The sequence below is a fragment of the Morchella sextelata genome (assembly GCF_020137385.1).
Source record: "Morchella sextelata strain SCLS chromosome Unknown scls_3, whole genome shotgun sequence".
NCBI classification, from domain to species: Eukaryota; Fungi; Ascomycota; class Pezizomycetes; order Pezizales; family Morchellaceae; genus Morchella; species Morchella sextelata.
The window spans coordinates 2683547-2711531 of record NW_025408618.1 but is presented as its reverse complement, the minus strand read 5'-3'; the positions used below and the strand labels follow the sequence as shown (position 1 = coordinate 2711531).

Here is a 27985-nt window from a genome sequence, read left to right as displayed (position 1 = left end):
TAGACACCGCGAAACTACGCTATGGGCCAGCCCAAGTATGGCAAAGAAAAAAAAAAGAGGGCCTGGTGGTCTATCGAGTGAAAGTTACTAGTCCCCCCCCCCCCCCAATATGCTCACGGCTCTCCCTTACCAAAGTTCTACATACCTTGCCGATTGATGCAGGTCCCTTTATTTAAAATGAACTGGTCCCCCTCCCCTCGCCCGGCCTCTGTCCCCCATATTCTCAGTCAGATCAGCTTGCCTCGGCTTCTCAACCTTCCTAAATTGCCTGGCCCTCGACTTCAACATATATACAGCAGGTTGACCCAGCTTCTTCAGAGTTCAAACTACTGAATTGTTACTCCCAGCTCCATTATCTAGTGTCCATAAAAGATCGACATCCCATACAACCATATCACACACTACAACAATACAATAGTCCAAAATGGATTCCAGCCCTGGCCCTCACCACAGCCACAGCCAGCCGTTCCATCTACAAACATCAGATGGTGACTATGACACAGCTACTACACCCCCACAGAGCATAGAGCTCCCAGAGTCAAGCTCCCACAGTGTTAGCTCTGAGGTTTCTACACCTGGATACGAATACCAGTCCTCTCCAAATGCCCCAGCAAAGCGCTCGAATGAATCAGCCCCTCCATTTCCCAAACGCCCACGGGTAGAAGATGCAGGCCCATGCTCAGACCCCGTATTGCCAGCGTCACCCACACCATCAGAACCAGCAACAGCACCAGATTCAGATGTTGAGAGATCCTCAAGGAACAGATTCAGCCCCCAAAACAAACCCTACAGATCACGATCACTACCCCCTACTCTTCGCCGCAAACGACGACCAGTAGAGAACATGCACCAGCACATTCCCCCAGTCACTTTGAGCACATTGAGAGAGCTCGATCTGCACGAAATCTACCGCAACCCCAAGCTTCGTCACGATGTGGTCTTTGATTCACAGCTTCATTTCAGACCTAACCTTGATGGAACCCGGGGGAAGAGAAAGAAGGAGATGGCGGATATGTACTGGCAGATGGTATTGCACGAGTGCGAGGTGTTGCTTGGACCTTCCAGGTGGAAGCGAAACAGCTCTCTGGCACCCGTACCGATGAAGCTGCCAATTCTCTTCCAGACAATGCGTGATATTCTCCTTACTTTGGTTCCTAAGACCGACCGGATGGACGTCGACTCTATTCTTGACGCACCATTGCTCATGCAGCAGCTCAAGCACAATGTTTTGGACTTCAAAGGTCTTGCGTTGTGGTTGTCGGGCGTTTTGAAGGCTCACTGCGCGCCAATGAGGGACCAGTGGGTAGAGCAGATGGTTGCAAAGGTGACATACGGGGTGGACAATGGAAAGGTCTCAGCTTTAGTTGAAGGATTACAGATGGTTTTCGGGATTTTGGAGGCAATGAAACTGGTATGTTCTGTCTGTCTATTGGGTGGTTCCGGAAAATTATGAGTCATATTAACCTTTCTTAGGATGTTGCAAACCACCAAATCCGAACACTCAGACCTCACCTCATTTCCACGGCGATCAGCTTCGAGCAGGGGTACTTCCAAGAGAGGATAGAGCAGGGTCGCTTGGACATGAGGGAACCAAGGGAGTGGTACAACAAGTCTGTTTCGGCGTGCAAAACCGAAAACACCGACAACCTCACCACCTTCACTAGCGCCGTTGTAGACATGGTCACGCCCTCACACTACGCCAAGTACCCTGCCACGTTCGTGTTCGACTACGAGCGACTCGAGAGCCTTCGCGATGACATTCGCGAAGCTACTTGTCTCAAGCTAGCAATTCTGTTCTTCCGCCAACTCACTCTCTCGTCACGACGCGACGTCAACTCTGCCACTACAGACAAGTTGAGGACCTCTATTTTGGCGATCTTGGGAGAGGAGGACGGTGTTCACCGATGGCTGCGACACAGCAACGCCGTGGCTCTGCACATCACGCAGGCCGCTAACGAGTTCAATGGCTCCACCGGCATTGCCGATGCATCTTTGGTGAAGATGGCCGAGAACTGGTTTGCTAAGCACTTGCAGACTAACTCGCCCATTTACACCCGCGTTGAGAAGGGCATCACCGAAGAATTGACCGGGATGGTACTGAGAGTAATGAAGGGATGGCATTCGCTGTCCACATTCTCAATCATGTCAACTGTTGACGTGACAGGATCATCTATGGAGTTGGCCTCAATAGCTCAGAGGGCCTCACACATCACCTTCATGCACTGGCAGATCTTTGGAAAGATGTATTTGGCAGCTTGATGCGTCTATTCGCTGATCTATTTTCCTTTTCGTCGTTTTTCCTTTTGATTATTACCTCGTTCTACTGCGAGCATTATAATAGCTGTTTCGAGGATCATTGGCTGGGCCGCCTTTCAATTTCCTTTGTTTTTATTTACCCTGCTTTTTCCTTCGGTATAAACGGTTTTGGGCGGGTTTTTTGTTTTTATGCTTTTATTTGCGGTCACAAGGGGTTTACTGGCTTTTGATTTTTTGACCTTTTTTTTTATCTAATCCCGTTATATCTGAAAGAAGAGTTGGTTTTTGTTTTGGTGGGCGGGTTGGGGTGTTTATTCTGGTTTCTTTAATTTCACGAAATTGGGTTTCCTTTTGACTTTCACTCTTCTTTTCCCTTAATTGTCTTGTCTTTTTCTCAAGGGGCGTATCAAAGAGTAATACCACACATAGAGAGAGCGGAAAGAAAAGTATAGATGTGCGCATCATAAATACCCTGTATCTTAATACTTTGGTGTATCTAGAAGGCTGTTACGAAATTTACAGTTTCTTGAAAATTCACAAACCTCGCTTGAATTCTTGCTTCGCATTACTTCCCGGATCTCGCTGCTGGAAACTTTAGGCTTGCTCCGGGTTTCCTTTCTTTTTCACTCTCTTCCCAACTGCCCTTCTGCGGTTACCTTACTTAAATTGTAACCTCCACTGTTTGGGTTTGTCGTGCTTTCCAAACATGTTCTTCAAGTACCGGTCCTTTTTCGGAAGTTCGGTTTCGACATTAGTTTTTCCGGGCCGGGGCCCCCTCCAACGACGACTCGACCCCGAGACGGATTTCCCTTAATGCCGGAGAGCTCTTCTTTTTTTCCTTCCAAGTCCCCTTTGTTTATTGCCTGAGCTAATTTGCTGTCCATAGAATTATAGGGCTTACTACATGTACGGTCTCAATATATTTTTCACTCACGTGTGCAGATGCATGCCAATTATATGGGGTAAGGGTCCTTCCTGCAGGTATCAATCTACCGCGGGGGGATATGCAAGAGATAGACGGCATGCCGACTACAACGTCTAGAGTAGTCTTGAAACAAAGGAGAGCGGGGGAAGGTGTAAATTTTTTTTTTCTCCCTTTCTTTCTTTGTTTCTTAGGTACTTACCTGAGTCTCTGACGTCTTCATACATGAGCCACCACAACTCACAAGCAGAGTCACATTAGCTAAAAAGAAAACAGGGAGAAAATTGCAGCATACCTACATATACATACACGTGCCACCGACGACACTGCCTGGCCCATGCTTCTAGATGTACATACGCACTAGGTACCCATCATCATCGTCTGCGGAGATTTTTTCTTTCAAATTGCGACACACCTCGCAAAGATCTGTGGACCGGTAATCTGTGGTTACCATGGGTGGGGCGGCACGGGTGGGGGGATATAACGACCTTTTTTTGAGTACCCCGCGATTCAAATATGGGCCGGTATCTTTTAGTTACCGGAGGTCTGGGACAGCATATTACTTGCTGACTGGACGGGCAAGTAGAAGAACGGGTGTTGCTTTGTTTGCGTGCTGCTACTGAAGACTTTTCGAAATTTAGTTGCTTTTTAAAGATGTCAGAAGATCTACCAGGCCATTGTTGAACTGAACTGAGTTGAACTGTAGGTACTTTACGTTGAATGCGAATGCAAGTGATGCCTTGCCTCGCATGCCACACACGCACGAGAAATGAAATTCGGTAGGTAGGCAGAGGCAAGCCAAAGGCATGATGTTGCAGGTGTGGGGGAAATAGTCGGCAACCCCGGCTATCCCAAGACGTCGGTAAATCACAAGTGTATTTTATGCCTTTTGTTTTCTCGATACAGATTTGGACTATCTACTGTTCGTTAGCCATGGAGTTTGCGGTGTGTTTCCTTTGCCCCGTCGCCACCACCATTGAACGCGTGCCGCAGCTGTAGGGGGGACTTCGAGGACTTTTTCTGCAGTCAACCATTTACAGCCAAGAAAAACAGAAAAGCAAAAAAAAAAATCATTACCCCACACACGTGGGAGATTTGAGGGGCTGTAGTGCGGTAGAGGCTCAACCCAACCTTTGATGGGTTTAAGTTTCGTTAAAGCTTCTTGGCTTTTGTTGTGCGACAGCGTTCCATTGCGTGATCCAAATATACTTTTTTGCTACACCAACAACTGCTGTGGGAATGGCGTTCCGAACCCCCATTTGTTGGAGTTTATGTTCCTTTTTCGAGGGACACATTTATATCATCCATTTCAGGAAAATTGCTGCAGCTGGCGGTAGCGAGAGGGTTTGGTCTGTGAAAAGGCTCTGGCAGTCAACAACAGGACTGGTTTTCAGAGGGATTGTATACCTGGGTCGCGGATATAGCGTTTTGAGGCGCTTGACTAGTAGTGCAATTACTATAGACATATATACTTTGAGGTTGATTAATCTTTATATTAGAAACAAATGTATGGGTTCAAGAAGGTACATATTGAGTCGGTTTGGATGGTGAGGTGATTATCAGAAAAGTGGTCAATTCGATTAGAAGGCCAGTCCCCGTGAAGTCTTAGATGATGCGTATATGCATTCACTTGATATACGACACAATTCTATCCGGCCACTTATGCCCTTAACTAGCGCCATATTTTTCAGTGGTTGATCTGCATGACAGTCTAGCAAAAGTCTCATAGATTGTCACTCGGTCTGCATCCCACACACAAAACATGTTAAAATCTAACGTACTTCTACATATATCAAACAATTATTATAGCTGGTGTCTCTGATGCCCATAGATACTTGTGTCGTGTGAGACTGAGTGTTATCATATATATCAATGTATACAACGAATCCATTTGATCTGCCGTTGTTTGAACCATGTAGTTGTTTACCAACCCAACCTCTAGGATTCAGTCGTGATACCCGATACTGTATCTGTATCTTGAAACAAAAAGAATAAACTTATTAAAGCATAGTCTGCCTTAGACTACCTAACCTACACGTATGGGCTGATATTGGACCATGTACGACGCCCGATCACCGATCTCTTGCGCTGGAGTTTCATAGCTTTACACAACTAATATTAGCACACTGTACGGATGATTGATGCTATTAAATTATATACACTCACTTTTTCTGCGAGTTATTCTCCGTATACCCATTGTCATTAATTGATGTATATCGTCCTTCCTTTTTTCATATTCATGAACTATCACTCGGCCTCTTACTGAAGTAATTAAAACTGACGTTCCAACAGTGTGGATCGCAAGTTTTGGAAAACAGGACAGCATTCGTTAATATCACGTGTCGTACGTACCCCAGGAAATTAGGTAGGAAAAAAAATATAATTTGTGACAGAAGTGGGACTTGAACCCACGCTCGTTTCCGAACCAGGAATTGATGTTAAGAGTAAGACCTTAACCTGGCGCCATAACCAACTCGGCCATCCTGCCATGTTGTGCAAAGTAATAATATATATATAGCATTAAATTTATCTACAAAGTACTAGGTATGCACTTTGGGGTATTATTCTTAATTACCATCTATTGGAGATTTAGATCATTTCGGTGCAGGTGTTCACACACTTCAGTACCAGAGCTTTTTTTTTTTTTTTTTTTTTTTTTGGGGGGGGGGGGGGGGGGGTTAAACCCGATACTACATTAGTACGGAATTGCGAAGTATGCCGCAGTGTTACCGCAGCTCTATGGTATTATCGAAGACTGCTGTAGTAATTTCGCCCACATTCTTGTCACTCTAGTTGCAATATGTAAGCAACAAGTATAGGGAGTGCAGTGCTAAAAAAGCGGCAGAATGCTATAAGGTTACGGTATTGCTACGGTATTGCTACGGTATAATGGTTAGGATTCCGATTTAATTCGGGAGTTTTGCACAATTCTGTATTGGTATAGTACCTATTACATCCCTTTTTTTGGTACTGCGGTTAGGGGGGCTATCACGTCAGCTACACATTGTGGTTTTATCAAAGAAAGGACAGAAATTTACTTGCGAGAATGGCCGGTGAGTAAATCTGCGTGGAAATTCTCTATTTTTATCAAGAAAAGACCCTACATGGGAGAGGAGGCATCGTAAGGTGCACTTGTATCTATTATATGTACGTACTAAGTATGCAGTACGTACTAAGTATGCAGTACGTACTCTAGCAGCAACGCAAAAAAAGGGAAAAAGAAAGAAAAAGGATCGGGGACACATCTCAGTCACACAAAGTAATGATGTCTTCGAAACCTGAGCTATTTTTACGTGCACGTGTTGGCCCTGGAGGCTTTGCAGCGTGCACACATTCTTGTATATCTTACATGACTTGTACAGGGTCATACCAGACTATAAGTCGGAGTTCTTGCCTACACTAAACTCCCGACTTCACCAGAACTTAATTTTCTCAGCTCACCTAATGAATCAATCAATCAATCAATCAATTTTCTCAGTCCGAAAAGTCACCCAAGATTACAGCGAGATACAGATCTTAGCTTTAAGGCCACCAGGGATGGATGAGATACCAACCTATAGTTGTCGTGAGTAATAAATTGTTATCATGCCTCAATTTCGAATTTCTACTTCATCAGCCTGCAGACGTGCCAGATTGATCAAAATTGCCTCATGTCTGTCCTTGCTGATCGTATATTGCCAACTATAGTTCACTACGATGTGCCTCGCTGTTCCATCATAGGTGATATTCCAGAGCAGAATGGACGCAAGCCATTCTTTACCTCAATGAAATGGCACAACCTAGTGGAAAACCGACTATTGAATAGAAGAAACGATGGCCTACATCGAGGGGAGTTTTACCAACCTAGGATTGTCTCTACTTTCCGAGGAAGTATGAGGCATGCTTAGTTGAAACGATTACGGGATCAGTCGTTTCTCAGAGACTATCATATGTCAATGATAGACGGTAGGGTCAATTAGAGATAATCAGGTCAACGAGAAAGATCAATGATAAGGGAGCGAGATCAATGATAAGGGGCAAATATCGGTAAGCAGTTACATAAAAAATAGTGATAATTTGAGGGAACCTCTCGGCTCTTTATAACTCCTCCAATCTTCTACATTTATGGATAAAGCTGACTTCTGAGCTTTTAGATGTTCTGGTTGATATAACTAAGATTCTCCTCTGCACCACAATAACCGGATGTGTTGAATCTCAAACACCAAAAAAAAAAATAAAAAAAATACACGCTCTTCGGATATAATACTTTCCCGTTAACCCCCAGTACATTTTGTCCGGAAGAAAAGGTCCGGACTGGAAAAACAAATAAACAAAAGCAACCGACCATAGCCATATTACAACAATAATTCAAAGAACGCTTGCACAACAATGCCATATGGTCACGCTCATAAAAATGGTGAGGAAAGACATTGCAGTAATCACAAAGTGGTACAAATGTAAGAAAATAAAATCAAGCAAGATGACTATCACACCGGACACCCTTTCCAAAAAAAATATGTAGTAGACAGGAACTCAGGATACACAAGGAAATGATGTGAAAAGGAACTAAAGCATTGGAGTACATGAAGTAGCAAACATTAAAACCCAATATATAGCCGCAAAGACAAAACAACTACTCCAATTTTTTTTCTTTACTTCCCATTGATCTGCAGGGTTGGCATATGCAACCTCCTCGTTTTGCGTTTCTCCGCCTTTTCTGTAGGAGCTTGAATCACAGGAACTTCATGTTGCTGTGGCTGCTGTTGCATTTTGGGTCTAGCTGGCTCCTTCATAAGTGTTGGATCGAGCTTAGCAGGTGCTAAAATTGTGATTTCATTATCAGCATGTTACAATAAGGATTGAAAGTAAAAAGAGCATACTTCTATTGCTCGCAACTGTCGGATGCCTTGAGCTTTGTGATCCACTAGTGATAGTACGCCATATATGCTCGGACGTGTCTTGAAGATAGTTCGTCGCTGTAACCTGAGTGTGAGATACCAGACTCCTGCCGGCGGGGATGGGATGCAATTTAAACATACTGGACTTCGAAAAGAAACCAGACTTTCCACGGTTCTTCTTGGACAAGATGACTTCATCAAATAGTTTAATTGACGGGTCCGAGGGCTTTTTCGCCTCCCTGTCATGAATGAACTCGCTAAAGGCCTGGGTCTGCTCAAGCATCTGGATGAAGAGCGAGTTTTCCTGTGGCATGCTCTTGAGAAAGCCCTCCATGTTGAAACGGTAAATGTTTCCGGCTTTCTTTCCATCACCAGTGGCCGGTAGTAGAAACTTGCGGTATGTGTAAAACAAACTTGCAAAGCACCTGACGAATGCCGCACGTATTTGATCAGGATGGAAAGCTACAGGGCATGGGAGACCAATTTGAGAAGAGCAGCGGGCATGTGCAGCAACACGACAGTCTGATATTTCATATTAGCGTGAATCATCGTACCATAATTTCAATAGATGGAACACCTACTTGCGCAGCAGTAAATCCCCTCATCTGACTTTTCATCACAAATTGAGCAAACAGATTCAAGATTGTGAGTCTTCCATTGCAAACAATGACCTTCGACCCATTTCGTGGTGTCCGTATTCCTTACCGGCTGCACTAACATGTTCGGCATGACTGTCGATGCTGCAATGGTGGATGGAGCAAATACGGAAGGGGGATAAGCGTTGAACACTGATTGATTGTCAGCACCCAGAGAACTAGTTGACGGAGATGGCGAATGATTCGCAAAGGGCAGGCTAGGCCGGCGCAGAGTTGGCGTACGCTCAAACCCAAATGAAGAGCTCCTACGAGAGGCAGCATCGAAATTTCCAGACCTCTTGCCTCGCAAAGTCGCAGTCAAAGTGAATCCGGTTTCATTCCTGGAGAGACTCGTTCCTTGTGGCGGGTAATTCTGGGACTTTGGAGAGTGAGGGGAGGGCGGGGATTGCCCTCTAACTGTGCCACTTGTTCCCGGCCTTTCGTACCTGGTCTCACCTTTTGACTGTAAAAATGCGTTAAATACCAAAGGTCGTGGAGCAAAGTCGGAAACCACAGCGTCGCCGAATGAGGTTGAGTTCAAGTTGACTAGTTTCGCAAGTGTACTGGGCTGAGGTGTTGGGGTGAATATGCCGGAATTTTCGGACATGAAAGAGTTGTGAGGGAAGGTCTCAATGGCGTACTGAGGAGGACCTACTGGCACACCATAACGGTTATGATGAGGTGCGGCAAGCTGTAATAATGAAAGTAACTTCCTTCTCTGCTGCCTTGGAAGGAGTACTGGTGGTGTAGATGAGATTATCACGTCTGAATCAAGGTCCACACAGACAAAATCCTCCTCGGGGAGTTCAAGTTTGTCATACCGACGCTCTATACCCACGATGTAGGGACATGGAGCCTCAAGAGCAGATAAAAGGCGAGCTGGAAGAACAGGAATGTAGATCCCAAGCCATTGTAAAGGATACATCAAGCTGATCAGAGCACGTGTTGCAATATGCAACATAGATGTGTGGGATGACAAGAGTATGATCCGGGACTCGGCAAGCGCAAACTACCGGGGTTTAGTAAATTTTAACAAAAGATTACAGATAGGAACTCACCTCAAACATTGTTACAATGTTGGGAAGGGACAATGCCCTGAACAAGGCATAAAGGTCGGTCTATATCTATATTAGTAAAGATTCTAGGATCGAACACATAAGCACCTACAGTGCGGCTTCCTGGAATCTCATTCCCAGCCTCTTTCCTGGCAAACATCCTTAACTCACGAATTGCCAACTCAATTTGTGTTCTTGAGGAGTTGGGTGCTGGAGCTTCGGAGCAGAGGTTGACAACATATCTAACCTTCGTCAGTTATGCATGACAAGAAAAATATTGAGCAGCCCATACCTCTCTAAGGGCTGCCACATCCCGATCTTTGGCGAAGATAGAGGAACCCTAAGAATTGATCCATTTATCATGGGCACAACAATTGCCTTCAGCCACTCCTTCCAAAAGTTCACCATAGAAGAATCTTTTCCCAGAATACCATAAGCCCGAGGAATCCACAATCCAGTCTCGCCATCAGTCAGTCCTTCAATTTTCGAAGCTGCGCCATGACGCACAGGACGCAAGAGATCTGCCATAAGCCCAATCTTCTCCTCTGTGGCAATTATCTGATCATCCAATTCCTCTCTTGCCTCAGGATTATTCACCACGGACGGAAGTTTTGCCAGAAGCTTAGACAGCTTTGTACGTTCCGCCGCCAGCCTATTAATTATGTTAATAGTGCTTACAATGGTACCGAATACAAAGTTGGTGCAGGCTATACCTTTCGCCTAAACTAGTAGCAAGCTCTCTCTCTTCATCTGTCATGTTATCTCTTCTCCATTCTTCACACCTCCTCTCAAGATCTTCCGCAGCCCTGGGGTTAAGTGGGATCCAAATGATTATGCATATTCCGTGGAGGCGTGCATTATCACCACCAGTCATTGTCTGTACTGGACGTAAGTATATTACAGAGTATGGCGCACCGAACAGATGAACTTACAAATCCATGCCATGTGGATCTAGGCCTCTCATCACACGAGACAATATTCACATCGTTAGGAAATGCAAACATCGGGACGTAATCCGGGAATGGTCCACGTCGTTTGGTCTCCTCCGTCAAATGCTTTGGTGGGTATCTGTCTAAAAGTACAGGTTCGAACTTGCGTTTCAAGGGATGCATATTTGGAGAGGAATTTAGAGGCTGTGGGGTAGGAATGACAGAATTGTAATTCGACATTCTTCTAGCTGTGCGAACAGATGCTGTAGCTAATGGAAATAGTCAGCGAACCGAACCAACGTCCATCTCGTATTAGACAGCACAGAGTAACAAAATCCTGATTCTTACAAGATCTATTAACAGACGGAGCTCTCCGCATGGATGTCAGGTCCCTCAAGGAAATTCTCCGTCTCAACGAGGGGGCTTTCTGAAGGGCAGCCAGATCCTCACTGACGACTCTCTGAGCGCGGGGATGCATGACAGGCTTGTGGGGTACAATGGTACCCGCACTGAATGAAAGATCATCTAAAAAGCTGTCTCGCTCAGCAGCAAACTTCAAAAGCGCGTTGTCGAAGTCATCGTCGGTCATTCCTTTGAATGTTCTCACTCGGCCATCGTTATTAAGGTTGCCACTACCACTAACAGTGCTATTGTTGTTTGTGATTGTAGAACTGCTTGAGGTTGATGAATTGCGGATCAGATTGTTGGAAGGGTTAGCTTGTACCGGAGAAGTTGCCTCCACAGCATCACCGACATCACCGATTGGAGACAATGGGTCAATGGTCACGGTGCTATCCGGCGAGGGCATTCCATGTGAGGAGGGGCCATTTCTCGGAACATGAAGACTTTCCTGCACCTCTTCCTCCGCCTCGATAGCCTCCAGCAACTGTTCTGTGAAGCTTCGCCTGGCTGGCTTCGAGTCCTGGGCCAGATGTTCTCCATAAGAGATGGAGTCTATTCCGGCTATCCAGAAGTAGTCTGCCAGGGGAGGGTCAAGTCCGGGAGGGTTGTTCATGGCGTTTGGTTTTATACGGGTTCTGAATGTATTGTTTTATATCAGAGAGATTATTGGAGTGATGCGTATGGTGAATGGCTGTTTGAGATGACTGGAGTGTGTGGAAGGGGGGGGGGGGGGGATAAACAGGGTTTAAGGAAAGAAAAAGAAGTTAAAGAAAAGGGGGGAGATTAAAACAAAGAGGATTCGTTCATGACATTCGAAAAGTTTCCGAAGTATGGAGAGCGAGAGGAAACGAGATGGGGACAAATAGCAGCAACAGCAGAAACAACCACAGCGCGGAGGTGTATTTTGTGGTGGTGAACGTCGTTGCTTGCTGGGCGTCGTTGAGGTAAAGGGGCAGCAGTTCCTGAGTAAGGCTCAAACACCGTTGTAGGGCTCACGCTACTCGATCAGGAACGCAACACTAAAAAAAAAGTATGGTATGCAACTAGATATCGATCTCTTCCAGATAATCTTCTCTCCGGGAAAGCCACACGAAGAAGGAAAAGAAAGAATAGAAGGGAGAAATAAAAAAGAAAAAGAAACAAACAATTATCTCAAGGATGAAATCCAGAAAGGATGATAAAGAAGGGAAAGGTCAGGTCAGCCTAGAAAGTCCATAAACCCAAAACAAGAAGAACAGAAACCGAACCCTTTGCTCAGTGCTGCAGACTCTGCACAGACTGGACGCCGGACTAGGGATAGACACACAGACAGGTCCAGCCAACTAACTATAGACGCACAGACAGGGGAGCCGGCAAACATTGTGCCTTACCGACTTGGACTGCTCTCCAGTTTTTTGACATTTCCCCATCCTTCGAAACAACGGTAGGCTTGACCTGCGATTTGCTCCCTCGTGCAGGATAGGAGCAGCTGGGGCAGCTGGGGAAGGTCTCCCGTGTCTCTCGTTGCTGTTCTAGGCGGGAGTCTACCCCCAGTTTACCTGTTCTGGTCTCCTTGCAGTTCCCATCCATAAGCAGCGTCGACTGCGAGATGGTATATCTGCTGGTGTGAACCCTCTGTGGAGGGGTGCTAGAAAAGGTGCAGGGGCAGCGGCGATCTCTCCTCCCAAGAGCTGGTTCAAAGGAGCAGGGTCTAACCTGGCCACTGGTCAGGATGATACGGTATCTTCCACAACAATGTAACTTTGCTGTTCTCGGTCTTTCACCGTTCAATTCAATTGTTCGTGTGGTCACTCTCTCCCCACCTCGTTACTTTGCGCAATCCTTCGACGCAAGCGAGATCATGCCTGATCATGCTTGATATGCGTTGAGGAGGAGAGCCTCAGGAGCCGAGAGGGCTTTAAACTCGAGAACCGGTAATTACGATAGGTACATGTACATACCATACCATAATACCGTATCGTACCCGTACCACCTACGTGCTTGATACATGTGTTGATCTATTACCTCTTGGGAGATATTGACATAAACACAGACAGAACCATATTGGGCATGTGGTCGTATTGCGGCAAGCGTCACTACTAAAATTCGATAAGTGTTGCAGCAAAGGACAACAATACATCGCCGTAGGCACCCGTATCTATGTATCTCGGGGGGTGAAAGTAGGTAAATACATGTAGTGTTAGTTATGTTGTAACTACATGTAACCAGTCAGTATCTTAGTAGGTACTTCCTACCCCGCGACCACCCGATATCACAAGGTTTTAATAACTGACAGTTCAATTCGAAACCGATTATAATCAGCGGGAGGCTCGGGAGGGGAATTTTAAAGGTTGGAACCGGGAGTGCATCATCATCTCTCCATCGTCTAGTCCACCCATCAGTTGTGACGCCAGGACACGTAATCGTCCCCAAGGTCGTCGTGTACCTACTCGAAAAATTACTAGGTTGATGATTCCACGTATGAGAGGCTACAGTTACATGTAGTTACTGGGATTGCTATACAGCATCAATAGGAAAAATGGTATCGAATATCAAATGTCTCTTGGGCTTGCTTCGATCACTTAGGTACTTGATATTATGTAGGTACAGTATGCTGATATTTACATGTTTTTCTCTCTTAGGCATCTCTAGCTAGACATTTTTTAGTATTAATCCGAGTAATATACAGCCATCTAGACAAAACATCAATGATACCATTCAAAGGGGCGCTCCGTTGAATTGACTACCAAGCACAAGCAATTTTGAAGATTAGGATTAAGTTTTTCGAAGTCAAATCCGAGCTGAAAGGTTGCCCAGGTAGGCATACCATCCGTGTTACGATCTGGGCTGCAGTTATTTCCTACATATCGAAACGATGCAGTCATTGTATGTGGGTACTCTAGAGTACTCTACTAAGTACCTGCGCACATACATGTACCTAGCTGCAGCACATCAACAAAGATTGATCTTCAAGGCATTATATTATGGTTCGCCGACGGCAGCGAATACATAGTGCGTTGAATAGATAGGTACGCTGGGTGGGGGGTTGGCGAGATGGTACTCACTACAGTACCTCCTCTTCCCCGCGAGTTATGCACGATGGGCATCGGATATCACAGTAGCTAACCACGTGAACACGCGCTGATCAGTGCTGAATTGTTCACGTTACCTAAATTTCACAATATCTCTATCCAAGGATCATTACAGGGTTAGAGGATTGTAGTCCCGTTACTCTGCCATACTTCTGCTAAAAAGGCCGCAAGCCAATGTTTTCATTTGGGATCAGTATGAATTGCAAGGGGGGACTAAAACGATCTATCACCCTCAATGGCTGGTTAATGGTTGCAGAAAAATAAAGTTGTGATGGGATGGTATCACGACCAACATCTGGGAATTGTGAAGACGAACTACTGCAGCTGATCAGGGTTACACGGAGCTAGACAAGCCACAAGGCTTGAGTACGACGTTGTAACGTCTTTTATGTAGGTACTCCTGAATTTTGAAAATCCCATTTATCCCAGTTAGGAACCGTTATTTTTAGAAGAAATATCGCATTTTTAAAGCACACCAAGAAAAAGCTTGGGTTTAGCCAAACATTGTTACCGGCTTCGATTATTAACATTGAACGCGACTGCCGCTTCTTAATGCCTATACATACTGCACTTTAACTTACCGTGGTCTAAATAGATATCTGAATGTTTCATCAGCGCAAGTTTTATTAGAGAGGAATGGCCCCTGTGCGCCTCAATTTTCTGAAATAGAAGGTCTTAACCCATTATTGGGAATGTTACTTGTCATTGTGTCATCCTAGTAACTATTCTATTTGCGACCTGCACAAGACGCCATATCCATCATACTCCATACACTGTACCAAACGCAACAATACGATCTACACTTGCAACCCCAATCGACCTGTGGAAAGAACACCTCGATCTCCACAAGCAGACCTCCACTCAATGCTCAATTGCCCCAACACAACCTTCTCTGTGCCTGGATCATCGTCCTTTTTTTCTACTGTGCCATCAGGCTGCACTAAAAAGGCCACCTGCATCACATCTCGGGATCGAAGAAGAGGCGTATCCCTGGGATCTTGCCCTGATAAACCTACTCCTGTAGATCCTGGCCAATTGAGAGAAATGGATTTCCACCCCCTCTTTGTACCTAAATTCACCATCTCCAATGATATTGGGCCATCGCCCATGTTTTCTAATTGAGCTTCCAAAATTGCTCTTCCACCAGGGAGGGGCCCTGTTTTGGTTCGAATAGTTAAGCATTGTTGCGCAACAAACTGATAGAGTTTCCGAAATGTTCGAGTTCGACCGGGCATTGTTTCATCGTCATCGAGCTTCTTAGGTGCCTCTGTGTATGTCACCGTGACTGCTAAAACGTGGTTCCCCTCTTCTTTCAGATCATAGCGGACAATCTTTTGAGTAGTGCGCCCAACCTCTAGGTCCACACTTTGCCGCTCGTCACCGCCAAGCTCCAGATTCAATGTCTGTGAGGGTGTCTGCATTTCAGCGCTTATGCGAACATTCGTGGTAGTATTGGGCTTCTCATTATTGGCTGAGAGGCAGCAACTAAAATTTTCGCCGATATAGGCATTTCCAAAAGCTGGTGGAAGGGTAAGCTTGGAGGTGTCAGCCTTTTCTTATCGCTATCTGCACACCTGGGCAAGGAGCGTACCAATGGACTGAGTATAAAGGGGTTCGAGAGTGAGTGGGAAGGATAAGCTTGGGATTGCTTAGACAAGGCCTCAAGTTCTAGAGCTCCAGAGGCTGTGTCGACAGGGAGTGGATGCTGCTCTGCTAGAGAGGGTCGGGAGAGCCTACAAAGGTTAGCAATGGGATGTGCGCTCTAAGATACTACGAAAGGGGAGCTCACCGGAGCACCTTAAGGGAGATCGAGTGAGGCTCCTTAACTTCTGAGACTGCTCGTTCACGAGGCATAGCTAACTATAGGATCTGATTGGTACTAATTGTCTTTGGACTGTCGTTTGTTTATTAAAGCCGATGTTGACGTTGCACTCGAACTCTTCATCCAATCAATGAGAGCCGCGCCAAGCTTCCATTACTTACACACCCCTGACCGATCTAGGAACATGTTTTTATTTCAACCCCACGTTGAATTAATTGACATCGCCGTAGGTTCTCTACATACATACTACATAGTGCCCTGCATCACCACCACACGGAGCATTGTATTGAAGTAGCCATCAACTTCCTTTATTTCTTATTTACTCGAGTTTCAAATGTCAGTACCTTTGCAGCGCATTGACTGCTTAAAGCTCATCCTTGACACCCCAAAAGGTAAGCATATGGCCGCTATTCTATCTATAAAGGAGTTAGGGGGTTTAAGTCGTGTGCATTCTAGGGCGTGGGGTCTTTGCGGCAAAGAGGATCGAGGCTGGAACCATAATTGACACGGCGCCGGTGATAATTCTTACCATGGAAGAATTCGATAAATATATTCAACATTCAAAGCTCCTAAACTACAGCTAGTAATTACCCTCTCATGCGCAAATCTCTTCTCCCCGCATTTTAATTTTCCTTGTTTACCGCCTAATCGCTTGTCATTATTATTCTGATTCAATGGGACGTGAAACTAATTCACTTTTCCCATTCTCCTACTGTCTGTGCAGTAACTGGCCAAAGAGGTGCGAGTCTTCAGGAAAGTCAGTGATGCATCAGGCTATTGTCCTGGGATTAGGATCGATGTTTAACCACTCGTCAATCCGCCAAAATGTGGGATGGAAGCGTAATCTAGGCGCGGAAGTAGTCGTCTACTCAACGTTACGTGACATTGAGGAGGGAGAGGAATTACTGATATCGTATGGAGCTTGTTTGACATTCGAAGATGTAGAGGCGGAGGAAGCCAGGAGTGATGATGAGGATGGACAAGATATATTGAGTCGAATTGATGTTTGATACTCGTAGTTTTATAGATAGATTATTGTACTCACAAAAGTACATGTAGAGATTGATTATAATTACGGGTTACAGTACTGTAGTTAGGGCTGGTAGTACCTGCTCTACCTACTATGTACTTTACATGTACCTACATGTGGTTGTCCCTGCAGACAGCTGCATGCCAAGGTATAGCTATCAGAGCTAAGATTATGTACTCCACAGGCTAGTCTGCGGAACGTCACCACTACTCCACATACATCATACATAGAGGTAGTTTAAACACGCGACTGCCCGCAACATCAATTCTTATTATTTCATCCATCCCTACCAATTTTTTGTACCACCAAACATATATATTAAATATATTTACCGAGAACCCGCACAATGGCCCCTAGGAAAAGCAATCCTCCGCTGTGTGTAATCGATCTCACTGAAGACTCCCCCAACCTGGAACCGCAGCCTGTGTATGCAGCTCCAGCTCCAGCGCCGAAAAGAGCAGGTCGCAAACGAAAGATTGACCTAGCAGATACCGACAATAGTCTCGTACCCATCCCCTACCAGCAGCAAGCTGGGTACGAGCCTAGAGCAGACATTGAGATAATCGGGTTCAAGCCCACATCAACAAAGCCGAGAGGTGTGGGGAAAGGAAAGGAGGTTGCAGGACCAAGCTCTGCGAAGGCACCGAGCATAAAAAAGGCAAAAAACACACCTGCAGCAGAAGAAGAGAAGAGACTCGGGAGGTGGCGTTCACAGCCAACCCATCAGCTGAGAGATAGGATACATAGATGTCTTACTCAACGGATGGTTGTGTTGGACAGACATAGGAATATGGAAGTGTCCCCTCCTGAGGAGATCTTCCAAATTGCTGGGAGTACAGGGAATGTCTATCAAGTCCATATTAAACGCAAATCGACTTGTAGTTGTCCAGATGGTATTCAGGTGAGGGTTCCAGTCTGTAATGTGATCATAACCTATTGTGCTGATTTGAGTAGAACGGGCTTTGTAAGCATATACTCTATGTTATGATGAAGGTTCTAAAAGCTCGCGATGAGCTCGTTTATCAGCCAGCCCTTCTCTCGACTGTAAGAACCGCATTCTTCCCAATTTTAGAAGAGTACAGTCGAGAAGTATTCTTACCATGTATATAGGAGCTCGAACAAATTTTTCTTAAAGCTCCTGCCGCTCCTGCAAGTGATTTATCGAATAGTGGCCCTAGCAACAGAAAGCCACTTGAAGATGACGACTGCCCTATCTGCTATTCCGAATTTGATAACGAAGAGAGCACCGTATACTGCAAGTCTCAATGCGGAACCAATATTCACGAAGTGCGTAAACTTTCCCGATTTGAGATTATGTGCGGTTCTTGTGGCTTACCTGGTTACAGGCGTGTTTCCGGCAATGGGCCGCCACAAAAGGCCCCGGTCTAGTAACCTGTGTTATGTGCCGTCAACCCTGGCAAAGTGAAAACGTGAAGTCTGCTCTCGTGAACGGAAAGATTGGAGAGGAGGGTTACGTGAATGTAGCTGAGCAATTGGGTATGAGTCTTGAGCGTGGTATGTATGGACTATATTCTTCGGGGGACGCCCTGCTCACGACTTAAAACAGACACATCAACGTATGCTCCGGGCTTTGGAGCCTACGGAGGGCATGGATATAGGAGAAGGGGCTATTGGTAGTTTTCTTCTCTTTTCATCTAAACGAGCGATTTATCGCTTGGGGATATATTCTAGCCACTTCTTTCATATTTTTTCCGTTTTTGTGACGGTTGATTTTATTTCAAGGCGTATAATCTGCTAAACGACCCAAATATATTTCCTTTGTTCAAATTTTTATTAGTTACTCCGCTTACCTGCTCAGCGAGTTCCCCGTTGAGCGAGACTTCACAAATATTCCTTGGCTGCAGGTTTGGCGGCCAGTTTTTACGTGGTAGAGGATCCCAAGTCTCGGTCGTTGGGGAACACGCTGAGCAGGGAAACTGAGTACGGCTTCTGGGTACGAGGTCAGCTATGGCGATATAATAAAAGCCGAGCTAAATATTTATGTATAGCACTGATATATTATCTATCACCAATATGAAATTTATCCCACTCAATAATAATCGCTCTTATATTTCTCAATTTTACCTATCGATTCCTTGAATGTCGTCAAATTAACTATATGTATATATTAGCCATCACATCCACCGTTGTGATTAATATAATTCCATCATTGCGGCCATTGTTCTTTCTGAATCCAGTTTTTTGTAAACCCTCCCAACTAGATCCTTGTACCTCAAGAATCTCCGTACCTATTGGTCTGAAATTTAGCAGTTGGTTATCGCGGAAAATATGTTTATCTGCATCGAGACTCATACGCAGTAGGCGGGGTATATAAGGGAAGGGTAGGCCCATTTACACGATAAACCTCTAGTCTAAATTAAGGATGGATGTGCAGTATCCCTTTTTCTTTACCTATATACTAAAACTCTTATCTTCTGTGTAGGTACATTGCATGAGTAAGGGTCGCGGCGGGGGGTAATGGGATCTGCTAGTCGTCAGATGCATAAGATGCATATGCACTAGCTAAAAATAAAAATGAAATAAATGGTTTGAGTGGGTGTTCTTTAGTAAAACAGAAAACAGATTTCGATCACTACCCGTGGGGATAGCTCCGACCTGAGGAGAATGCAAATTGTTTGGTGACTGCCTATCCGCTAATAAATACATTTAGTTAGTGTAGTACTGGTCTACACAGTTAATTACACTACGGCGGAGAAAAAGTGATTAATCCGATCAATGACCATGGATGACGTTTCTGTATAATGACCACCAAATATTGTGTAATATCAGAAATCACTCGATAATATTCATACATGTATGTTTTTTTTTTTTTTTTTTTTGGTTAATTCATTTCATACATGTATGTTATATATATTATCTCCCTACGGCGGAAGCATAAGCGGAGTCCTAGTAGATCGCTATTAATACATAGTAGGGCTTTGGGACGCGCAATTATACTGGTGTCTACTTAATCCTGGACCATAAGTATTTTCACCCAAGTTGGCTTCCGCATGATAAATCTTTCTACTTTCGCTTAGGGTCTCTACCACTACTTTTCGCGGGGATAGTAATTATAAAAAACTTGCATTATTCAATCGATATCTTTCGAAGACACCTTTAAGAGCAAGTGGGCTTTACTTATGTGGAGAAACGACAGAGAGTGCTGAGATGAATTTATACGTATACTAGGTTCCACTTTGGCGATATACAGCCGATATAAGGCCCAAGTGATTATTTTAAGGTGCAGTGGATTCAAGTATGGAATTGATGGTTGAAACATGCGGAGTGTACTAGACTTTACAGATGTAATCACGTTACAAGCAGATCGCCAAACGTATAAATGAATCCATTATACCATATGGCCATTAAATGATAGAGGAACGAAGCTGGCCGTAAATATAAATACGAATTCCGCAAATTTGGAATCCATGAATCGGCCAGTTATTGTACTAGACACAGTGGATACGTTCGCATGTATTGGTGCTCTATCTTTGATGAAAGATCAGAAGCGGAGGTCGTAAATATGGGCTCTGCCAATTTAAATCCATAAATATCATTGCCGCTATATAGATGACGCTGATTGGACTGACACTTTAGTTGAGGTTGGTTTAAAGTTTTTAGCGTGTACGCCCTCCCCGTTTAGTGGCTCCATAATAACTTAAGCGATTTTAAGCCTCACTCCCAACACCAAACGTCCAACATTCATATTCCTATATTCACGATTACTGAAGAAAACCAACCCCCAAGACCTCCAAATCATGGCGCGCCCCCAACAGCCCCAATTTCAAAATTCCCACCAGGAGCTCTCCCTTTACTCTCACATCACTTCATCACGACAGCCTCAGATTCTCCGCATTATCTCTGGCATCACTGGCATGCTTCCCGACACTTCACTGCACCACACTCTCGTCTTCAAGCCCAAACGGCCCAAACAACTTGGTCCCGGTGGTGGTACAGAGCTATACTACGTGCACCTTGTTTCCAGGATCGACGAGACACAGGAGGCAGAGGGGAAGAGCTATGATGTGCGGAAACAGAAGTGGACGATGACGCTGGAGGATATACCGGAGCCGACACGGAAGCCGGTGACCAGTAGGAGTGTGTTGAGCTCAGACATCAGTGAGGGCGATGCTGTCGCTTTTATGGAGAGTTTGGGATATATGTGAGTTTAGGTACCTGTAGGCGGGGTGTGCTTCAATCAAGATATTGATAGAACTGGATTATAGATTCCAGGCAGCGTATTTCACGAAGTCAGAGCGGCTGGTACACAATAACGTCATTATTAAGTTGACACAGATATTAATTCCGCCAAACCCTCCGGCCCCAGACAATACAGTCACGCCGTCGGCAGATGAGATGCTAGGAAACCCATTCCCGGTGTCATCTCTGACACCGCTCGACCCGGCTAAATCATGGATTTTGAAGGCGAGTGTACGAGTTCAGAGTAACCAAGACGTAGAGAATCTCAATGTTGGAGCGAATGAGCTGAAGGGATTCAAAGAACTTATGAAGGGGATGTGTGATTTGGAGGTTGCAGAGAGGTTGGCTTTGGATACCAGGGTGAGGTAATTAATTAGCGACTAGTAATTCACTTGTTGTACATTTAGAACGATCGAAGTCACCAGTGATAACATTTGTGTTATAATATTTAAAATACTGTGCCCTACAAATTTAGTAGCCCACATGCAGTATGATAGACTGCCTATAAAAACTCGTCAGAAGGTGCATCCACTATATATATCTATACTTGACGGGTTCCTGGTAAGCGCCCCATGTTTGCGGGTCTCTTTCTGTAAGCATACCGCCCCATAACGAGGTAGTTTACAAACATTTCTAGGTTATTGTGGGTGATTTACTATATGAGTCGGGCGGTGGAGGGTTGAGACGGAGAGGTTGGCGGGAGAGATCCCTACTAAACACTTGGCATCGATTTCCTATGTAGTTGAAATCGCCACGCCTCACCATTCATCTCGCCCAACCCTCCACTGCTCTACCTCTGATTTCGCGGGCCGGATACGATTGTCAATGATCATTGAGATATAAAGTTTAAGAAAAGGTCTACAATTACAATAAAGGTTAAAATCTAGTGTGTACTAGCCCTATCCAGCTCCACTCATGATTCCCTCTATCCCCTAGGTTATAAAAGCCAATCTTAACACGTTCCCCCCTCCGCTCCCCCCCTTAAAATCTTCAAAAAGCTCTGCACGACAGATATTGCCATAACACAGACCCCAAAGACAACTGTTGCACCAGCAACGTACGTCTTCCAGCTCCTCGTTGCGAGCTTCATATAGCACAGCGGTGGCAGTATATACGCTAGTGCACATGCGCTCGTGGCACCAATCAACTCAAACACAACACCCAGATCACATGTAAGAAGCGACAGTACCATTGCAGAGACAACGTGCGAGGTCCCGAAGATGAGATGACGCTTCATACTAAAGGGAGCGTCGGGGAAAAAATAGGTTTCGACTACTTCTCGACATACAAAGGCTTCCAGCGGGAGCGTGGTTAGCATATTGAGGCCAAAACAGCTATAGTTTGATTGTTAGTACAGGCCCTATATAAACCTTCATATGGGTGAGAGAGACAGACAAGCGCGCAATGTTAACCATGACGTTGTTGGAAGGGAAGTTGTTGAGGACATTGCCTTCGGTTTTGTCACCGAATGTGAGGAAGCCACAGACGGCCATAAGAAGACAGGCAATCATGGAGATTCCCGTGGAGTAGTGAGTTACTTGCGCAAAGCGGTCCAGAGTAGGTGTTTTGAGGGAGCCATAGATCAGGAGTGAGTTATGGTGGCATACAAATGCTGGGTAGACCGTCTATTAGCTATGGCTCATTTAACTTAGAGGAAGGGTGGAGAACGAACCGAACGAGATGACACCAATGGCTTGGAATACTCCATCATTGATTAGAAGCATGTCTTTTCCAAGCTTGCCTTTCATATCTTCGGGCACGGTGAAGCCTTGTGTTATCACTGTGAGGACAATGATGAGCATTGATATGAGCGCTAGAGTAGACGCTTTCGCAAGCTTTGCAATATCACGGTACCAGCTCAATGGGTAGGATATTGTAAGTATGAAGATTACAATACATGCTCTTCGATTCGTGAATATGCTGAGTATAGCATTGGAATCCGCAGATGGGAAGAGCGCATATATAACGTGTGGAATTGTGTCGCCGACTATTATACAGAAGGCTATCATGCCTCCGAAGGCGCTAAAAGGATTATTAGAGGTTCGACTTGAATTTAGGCAGTAAGCCCGAATTTTGGGTGGGAACATATTTTGCAATAGATGCAATTACTTACAACGCCCATTGTGCAACCTAAAGGAGAGAATTAGCTTGTGCTTATTGCTTATACCACTACAATTATTACTGGGAAACTAAAAACTTACAGAAATCGCGATCAATCCAGGTCTTCCAAAACAAGCACTGACGGTAGCTTGAAACGACTTTGTCCCACTGAGTTTGGAGTTTATTACTATTAAGTTGATGGTCCAATCGACCTATGCATATCGTCAGCTGCAGCCCTATCGCCTGTGCGGAGAAACCAATGCAATGCAGGAGTTCTAGCGTAGGCGTCATAGTGTACCTACCGTTATCGTCAATCCCACCAACAAGAATATACCCATTCCAAGCCCAGCTTGTCGAAATGCATATGGCTGTCCTATATCCCGGAGTATTTGTTAGTACGCGCGTCCTAAATCCCTAGTATTGCGCGCGCGCGGGTGTCAATAGATGTAAGCTGGCCTACCAATGATACCCGCACCAATGATACTATTGGCCATATTCATGAACGCCATCTTCATACCGCTCTTTGGACGCGCATTCTCCAGAAGCTCTCCGAACTCAAACTGCGAAGTTGGCCTGCGACCTAGCAATCCTTCGTCCTCATCGTCACTATGGAGATAATCCTCCTCTGCCGTCCAGCGATCTCCCGTCTCTTCCTCCTGATCATCGCCAGGAGTCTCGTCTAGAGCAAACCGGACCGTCCGGTTAGGTGTACGTGGAACTGGCTGTAGCGGCGGCACTGGTGAACGACTAGGTGCGGGAGCTTCGGGGGTGACAACTAAATCGTCCGATGAGTGATCCGACGATAGAGCCGAAGAGAGAATTGAGTCATTGGAGCTGCGCCTTACGGGGCGGGAGCTGTTGGCAGTGGTAATGCTAATTAGAGTGGAGGGAGTGGACATTTCAGGTTCAAGGCATGGTTAGTTGTAAAGCTTGTGTTCAGATGGGGGGGGTGGGAACTTTGGTTTGGTTTCTTTGATCGGCAGCCGCCGTCCCGTCACCGGATCTGCAGGGTTCTTTGGTTTCCGGGAAAGCCACAAAAGCCTCAACAGTCTGACATGGAAGATCACTCGCTGGAACGAATGCTCTTCTGTGGGGAGGGGGAAGATTGATCTCGTTTCGATATCTCGATGATATTTGTGTATGGTCCTTTCTAGATTAATACATGTAGCGAACCAAGCTAGTTCAACATTTATTATTCAATCAAAACTAGAAGGGCCTCACTACATGTAGTCTATTTGCAAGCACAATGCAGGACAAAGAAAATAAATCACAGTCGACAAAGAATAAAATATACCAAATAAGGAAGGTGTCTACATAGCCGTTTTGCATGAGGTAAAGAAAACAGAAATGCACAGATGAGATATTCTGTGCGGGTGAGATAGCATGACCCTGACCGGGTGAGACATGTAGCATGATCGATCTTGTATCATTTACCCTGGTTGGTCATTTGTCATTGGCCAAAGTTTGCCATTAACTCAGTTGTGGCCCGATTCCCACTGTAGATATGATGTGTGTGTGCACCTGGGGGAGTTTGGTGAGACTTCAAGTCTTGGGAGAATGCCAGAAGCATGTTTTGTCACTCGCTCCAACTTGACACCTTGGCATCAACTCAACGACAATGCAGGAACAGTCGTATAACCATCAATAAGTTCCCGGCGCAGACACAGGATGACAATAACGTTTCCCACCTCCCGAGGCCGCTTTCTAAACAATCATAAGGTAATCACGAGATCTCTAAATCTCAAGTAGGGATGGCAGGAGACAATTATTTAACCTTGAGATAGGGTATATTTTAGCGCTGTGTTTGAGGGCAAATATTACAAATATTACGCAAGGACACGCATGGGAAAGGCTTCTGATTGGATAGTAAGTCTCGTTTCCTTAGCTAGAGCGAGAGCCAAGGAAATAACCTAAGGATCATTCACAGCACATTCCAACTTATGGCCTCAAGCTACTACATGTAAAGTTCGAATCTTTAGATTCCATCGGTTTAACTTTAGTCACATGTATATATTGCTCCATAGTAAAGTGTCAATATACAGAAGCTTCCTAAACTGTTCCATCCATTGATTTCCAAAGCTAATTCATGAAGTAATGATAATGGGTGTGGAAATGAGTATTTCACGAATTTCCGTGTGGTTAATTTTGGATTCTACACAATACTTTTTGTTGGCCCGGCAAAGCACATACAAACCAAAAGAAAATCAATATAAAGAAAGGAAGAAGTAAAAAGACTACATAATAATGCAAAGAGAAAAAGTACATCAAGAAATAAGAGACAAACCACATGAAGAAGAGAGGGGGAAAAAAACAAAAAACCAAGACACAGTTCGAGAGTATACTACAAGAGCAAGCCATCCAGCACCACCTAAGAAATTTTAACTCCTTCCACTCGCCTGCTCGTCTATGCTGCTTTGCTATATTTATTCCGACTTGCTCTTCTTCTTCCCGTCTTTGTCCTTCTTACTCTTCTTCTTGTCGACTTCGCCGTCGGTCTCAGCCTCTTTCCGTCTCTTCTTACTAGACTTGTCTTCTTTCTTATCTTTCTTTTCCTTCTTTGCCTCCTTCTTTGCCTTCTTCTCAGCCTTCTTCTTTGCCTCCTCGTCCGTCTCCTCGTCCTCCGATGACTCGGCAGCAGGGGTAGGTGCCGAAGGAAGAACGGCAACGATCGTCTCCTCCCTCTTCTTTCCTTTCTTGTCCTTCTTGCTTTTCTTCTTTGTTTCGGCCTCATCCTCGGAGTCCTCGGAGTCAGTGTCCATCTCAACATCGTCTTTGATGGTCTTGACAGTAGCCTCGGCGACAGCCTGTGCGGCAGATGGTGCATCCTCCATAACGGCATCAGCGTCAGGGTTGTACTTCTTAGCCTCCTTGATCTCCCACTTGCCGGGTTGCCTAGCGCCACCAACAGGAGTAGCATTGGCATTCGCACCTCGAGGAACAAGTGGCTTGCCCTCAAGTTTGCGGACACGGTTCTCAACCTGGGCGCGCATGGCAAGACCGAGGGCAGCAGACTCATCCTTGTCCTCGGTGAGAGCGTCAACTCTCAGACCAAGAGTGGTCTTAGTTGCGAGCATACGGGCGATCTTGCCCTTGTTCTTTCCGGTTGATTGACCAATGAGGGAAGCGTGGTAGATCAAACCATACTTAGGGGTATCGTGCTTAGTTTTCAACGCTCTGAAGAGCGCCTTCTCGGCACCAAGAATCTGGACAGTTGAGGCAGGTGATTTTGCAAGGTTCATCAGAGAACCAGCGTGGGCAATGAGACGAGCCCCGACAAGTTCTCCGACAAGAACAGTCAAATTGGGTGCAATAGCTGACATACGGGCTGACAAATAGGATGACAATTGCTGTCTGTACTCGGTGAATGAGATGACCTGCTCAGCAAGAAGGGTGATGTTGTTCAAATCCTCATTGGTGATCTCAGTGCCCATAGAAACCTCGGCGGCAGCCTTGAGGGCGGTCTCAATCTCCTCGGGGAGGATCTCCGAGAGATCGGTTGTGGAAGCCGAGGATCTCATGCCCATGGTCTTGATTACTTTGGCGTATGCCAAGTTGTCGTTGATGATTTTGCCCATTTCGGGGAAATGCCATCCGTACCATTCCTTGACACGCATAGCGTAGATGTTGAGCTCTTTATCGAGATCATCGAGAAGGGCGATCGCCTGAACGATCATGGTGTCGACCTTATCAGGGCTGAACTTGAGCTTGTGGCGTGACAGGGAGTGGGAGAGACCCAGTGACATGGTGGAGATATCTGAGGGTGTGAGACCGGGAATGAGTGCGGTGAGGTGCTCGCGGATCGCTCGGTACAGGTCATGGGTGCTGGAATCAGATATTATGGTGAATGAGAGACCAGGGAGCTTGTTGATGGCAATTCCTGCAACATATTAGGATACTGGCAAAACTACAGATCGAAACGAAACCAAAGGTGGGGTGGATGGTAAAACATACCCAATTTAGGGTCAGCGACAACGAGTGAAGCCTTCTTCTCATCTTTGACCGATTCCAAAAGATTTGAGAGCATAGGCGAAACCTTGTTCTCTACAATTGCAGTGACTTCTTCTAGCGCAGTAGCAGCACTGTCGAACTTTGCGAATTGCTTCAACTTCAATCTTTACATGAATTGAGATGTTAGCTATTATTTTCGCCTTAATTGGTCCTCCTATGCATTGAGAGTATACACTCCCATATCATAAAGCCAAACAGCAAGAGAGAAACATACAGTCCAGCAGCGCCCTCAGGTGTGCTCATCTCACCGGCAAGGTCATTCTTCTTCAACAATTTCTTGTCTTTAGCCTTGAAAAGAGCATAACCAGCACTGGTTTCGGTAAGAATTAAGAACGCCATTGTCTCGTCTGTCCTCGTGGGGGGGTTGATTGATTAACACGAGGTTTGAGCGTTGTGATTGAAGTTGGTTGGAAGAGGTTGAGGAAGGGACTTTGCAGGTGTGGACGGGCGCACTTTTTTTTGCAGAAGAACTTTTTTCCTGGGTTGTTGTTGAGCCCCTAACAATAGCTTTGTTTGTGGGGCTGTTGTGCGTCGATCTTGGCAGGGCACAGCAGTCTGTCTTTTCCTAATCCTAGAGACGGAGAGTTGGATCCCAGGGACTATCGCTGTCGACTGAACGCCTATGGGGAATATTCATACTCACCGAGTAAACATGCAGATCTGCCAGCTCCCGTCGGG

At 45.4% G+C, this 27985-nt stretch overlaps 8 protein-coding genes across 8 annotated transcripts; 4 read left to right on the top strand and 4 right to left on the bottom strand.

Annotated features, from left to right (window-relative positions):
- Positions 1-424: 424 nt before the first annotated feature.
- Positions 425-2259, top strand: H6S33_009522 (uncharacterized protein; the record flags this gene model as incomplete). The annotated part of the gene is made up of 2 exons (XM_044840926.1): positions 425-1411; positions 1474-2259. 2 exons carry the CDS (start codon positions 425-427, stop codon positions 2257-2259), a joined length of 1773 nt encoding a protein of 590 aa, XP_044698337.1.
- Positions 2260-7809: 5550 nt separating this feature from the next.
- On the bottom strand, positions 7810-11689 carry H6S33_009521 (uncharacterized protein; the record flags this gene model as incomplete). Its single annotated transcript, XM_044840925.1, has 11 exons — positions 7810-7976; positions 8038-8133; positions 8197-8577; positions 8637-8843; positions 8934-9699; positions 9749-9808; positions 9858-9987; positions 10038-10397; positions 10459-10622; positions 10678-10943; positions 11023-11689. 11 exons carry the CDS (start codon positions 11687-11689, stop codon positions 7810-7812), a joined length of 3264 nt encoding a protein of 1087 aa, XP_044698336.1.
- A 545-nt stretch (positions 11690-12234) lies between these two features.
- On the top strand, positions 12235-13711 carry H6S33_009520 (uncharacterized protein; the record flags this gene model as incomplete). The annotated part of the gene is made up of 7 exons (XM_044840924.1): positions 12235-12268; positions 12417-12499; positions 12592-12812; positions 13285-13295; positions 13352-13520; positions 13581-13597; positions 13698-13711. The coding sequence occupies 7 exons, from the start codon at positions 12235-12237 to the stop codon at positions 13709-13711; spliced, it is 549 nt and encodes a 182-aa protein (XP_044698335.1).
- Positions 13712-14944: 1233 nt separating this feature from the next.
- Positions 14945-16001, bottom strand: H6S33_009519 (uncharacterized protein; the record flags this gene model as incomplete). The annotated part of the gene is made up of 3 exons (XM_044840923.1): positions 14945-15682; positions 15739-15880; positions 15937-16001. The coding sequence occupies 3 exons, from the start codon at positions 15999-16001 to the stop codon at positions 14945-14947; spliced, it is 945 nt and encodes a 314-aa protein (XP_044698334.1).
- A 1344-nt stretch (positions 16002-17345) lies between these two features.
- Positions 17346-18637, top strand: H6S33_009518 (uncharacterized protein; the record flags this gene model as incomplete). The annotated part of the gene is made up of 5 exons (XM_044840922.1): positions 17346-17900; positions 17954-18043; positions 18110-18286; positions 18346-18514; positions 18567-18637. 5 exons carry the CDS (start codon positions 17346-17348, stop codon positions 18635-18637), a joined length of 1062 nt encoding a protein of 353 aa, XP_044698333.1.
- A 2120-nt stretch (positions 18638-20757) lies between these two features.
- On the top strand, positions 20758-21568 carry H6S33_009517 (uncharacterized protein; the record flags this gene model as incomplete). Its single annotated transcript, XM_044840921.1, has 2 exons — positions 20758-21161; positions 21226-21568. 2 exons carry the CDS (start codon positions 20758-20760, stop codon positions 21566-21568), a joined length of 747 nt encoding a protein of 248 aa, XP_044698332.1.
- A 797-nt stretch (positions 21569-22365) lies between these two features.
- Positions 22366-24198, bottom strand: H6S33_009516 (uncharacterized protein; the record flags this gene model as incomplete). Its single annotated transcript, XM_044840920.1, has 8 exons — positions 22366-22437; positions 22488-22533; positions 22595-22811; positions 22872-23221; positions 23313-23329; positions 23401-23511; positions 23602-23672; positions 23760-24198. The coding sequence occupies 8 exons, from the start codon at positions 24196-24198 to the stop codon at positions 22366-22368; spliced, it is 1323 nt and encodes a 440-aa protein (XP_044698331.1).
- Positions 24199-25722: 1524 nt separating this feature from the next.
- H6S33_009515 (uncharacterized protein) lies at positions 25723-27646 on the bottom strand (the record flags this gene model as incomplete). Its single annotated transcript, XM_044840918.1, has 3 exons — positions 25723-27176; positions 27251-27411; positions 27522-27646. 3 exons carry the CDS (start codon positions 27644-27646, stop codon positions 25723-25725), a joined length of 1740 nt encoding a protein of 579 aa, XP_044698330.1.
- Positions 27647-27985: the final 339 nt, after the last annotated feature.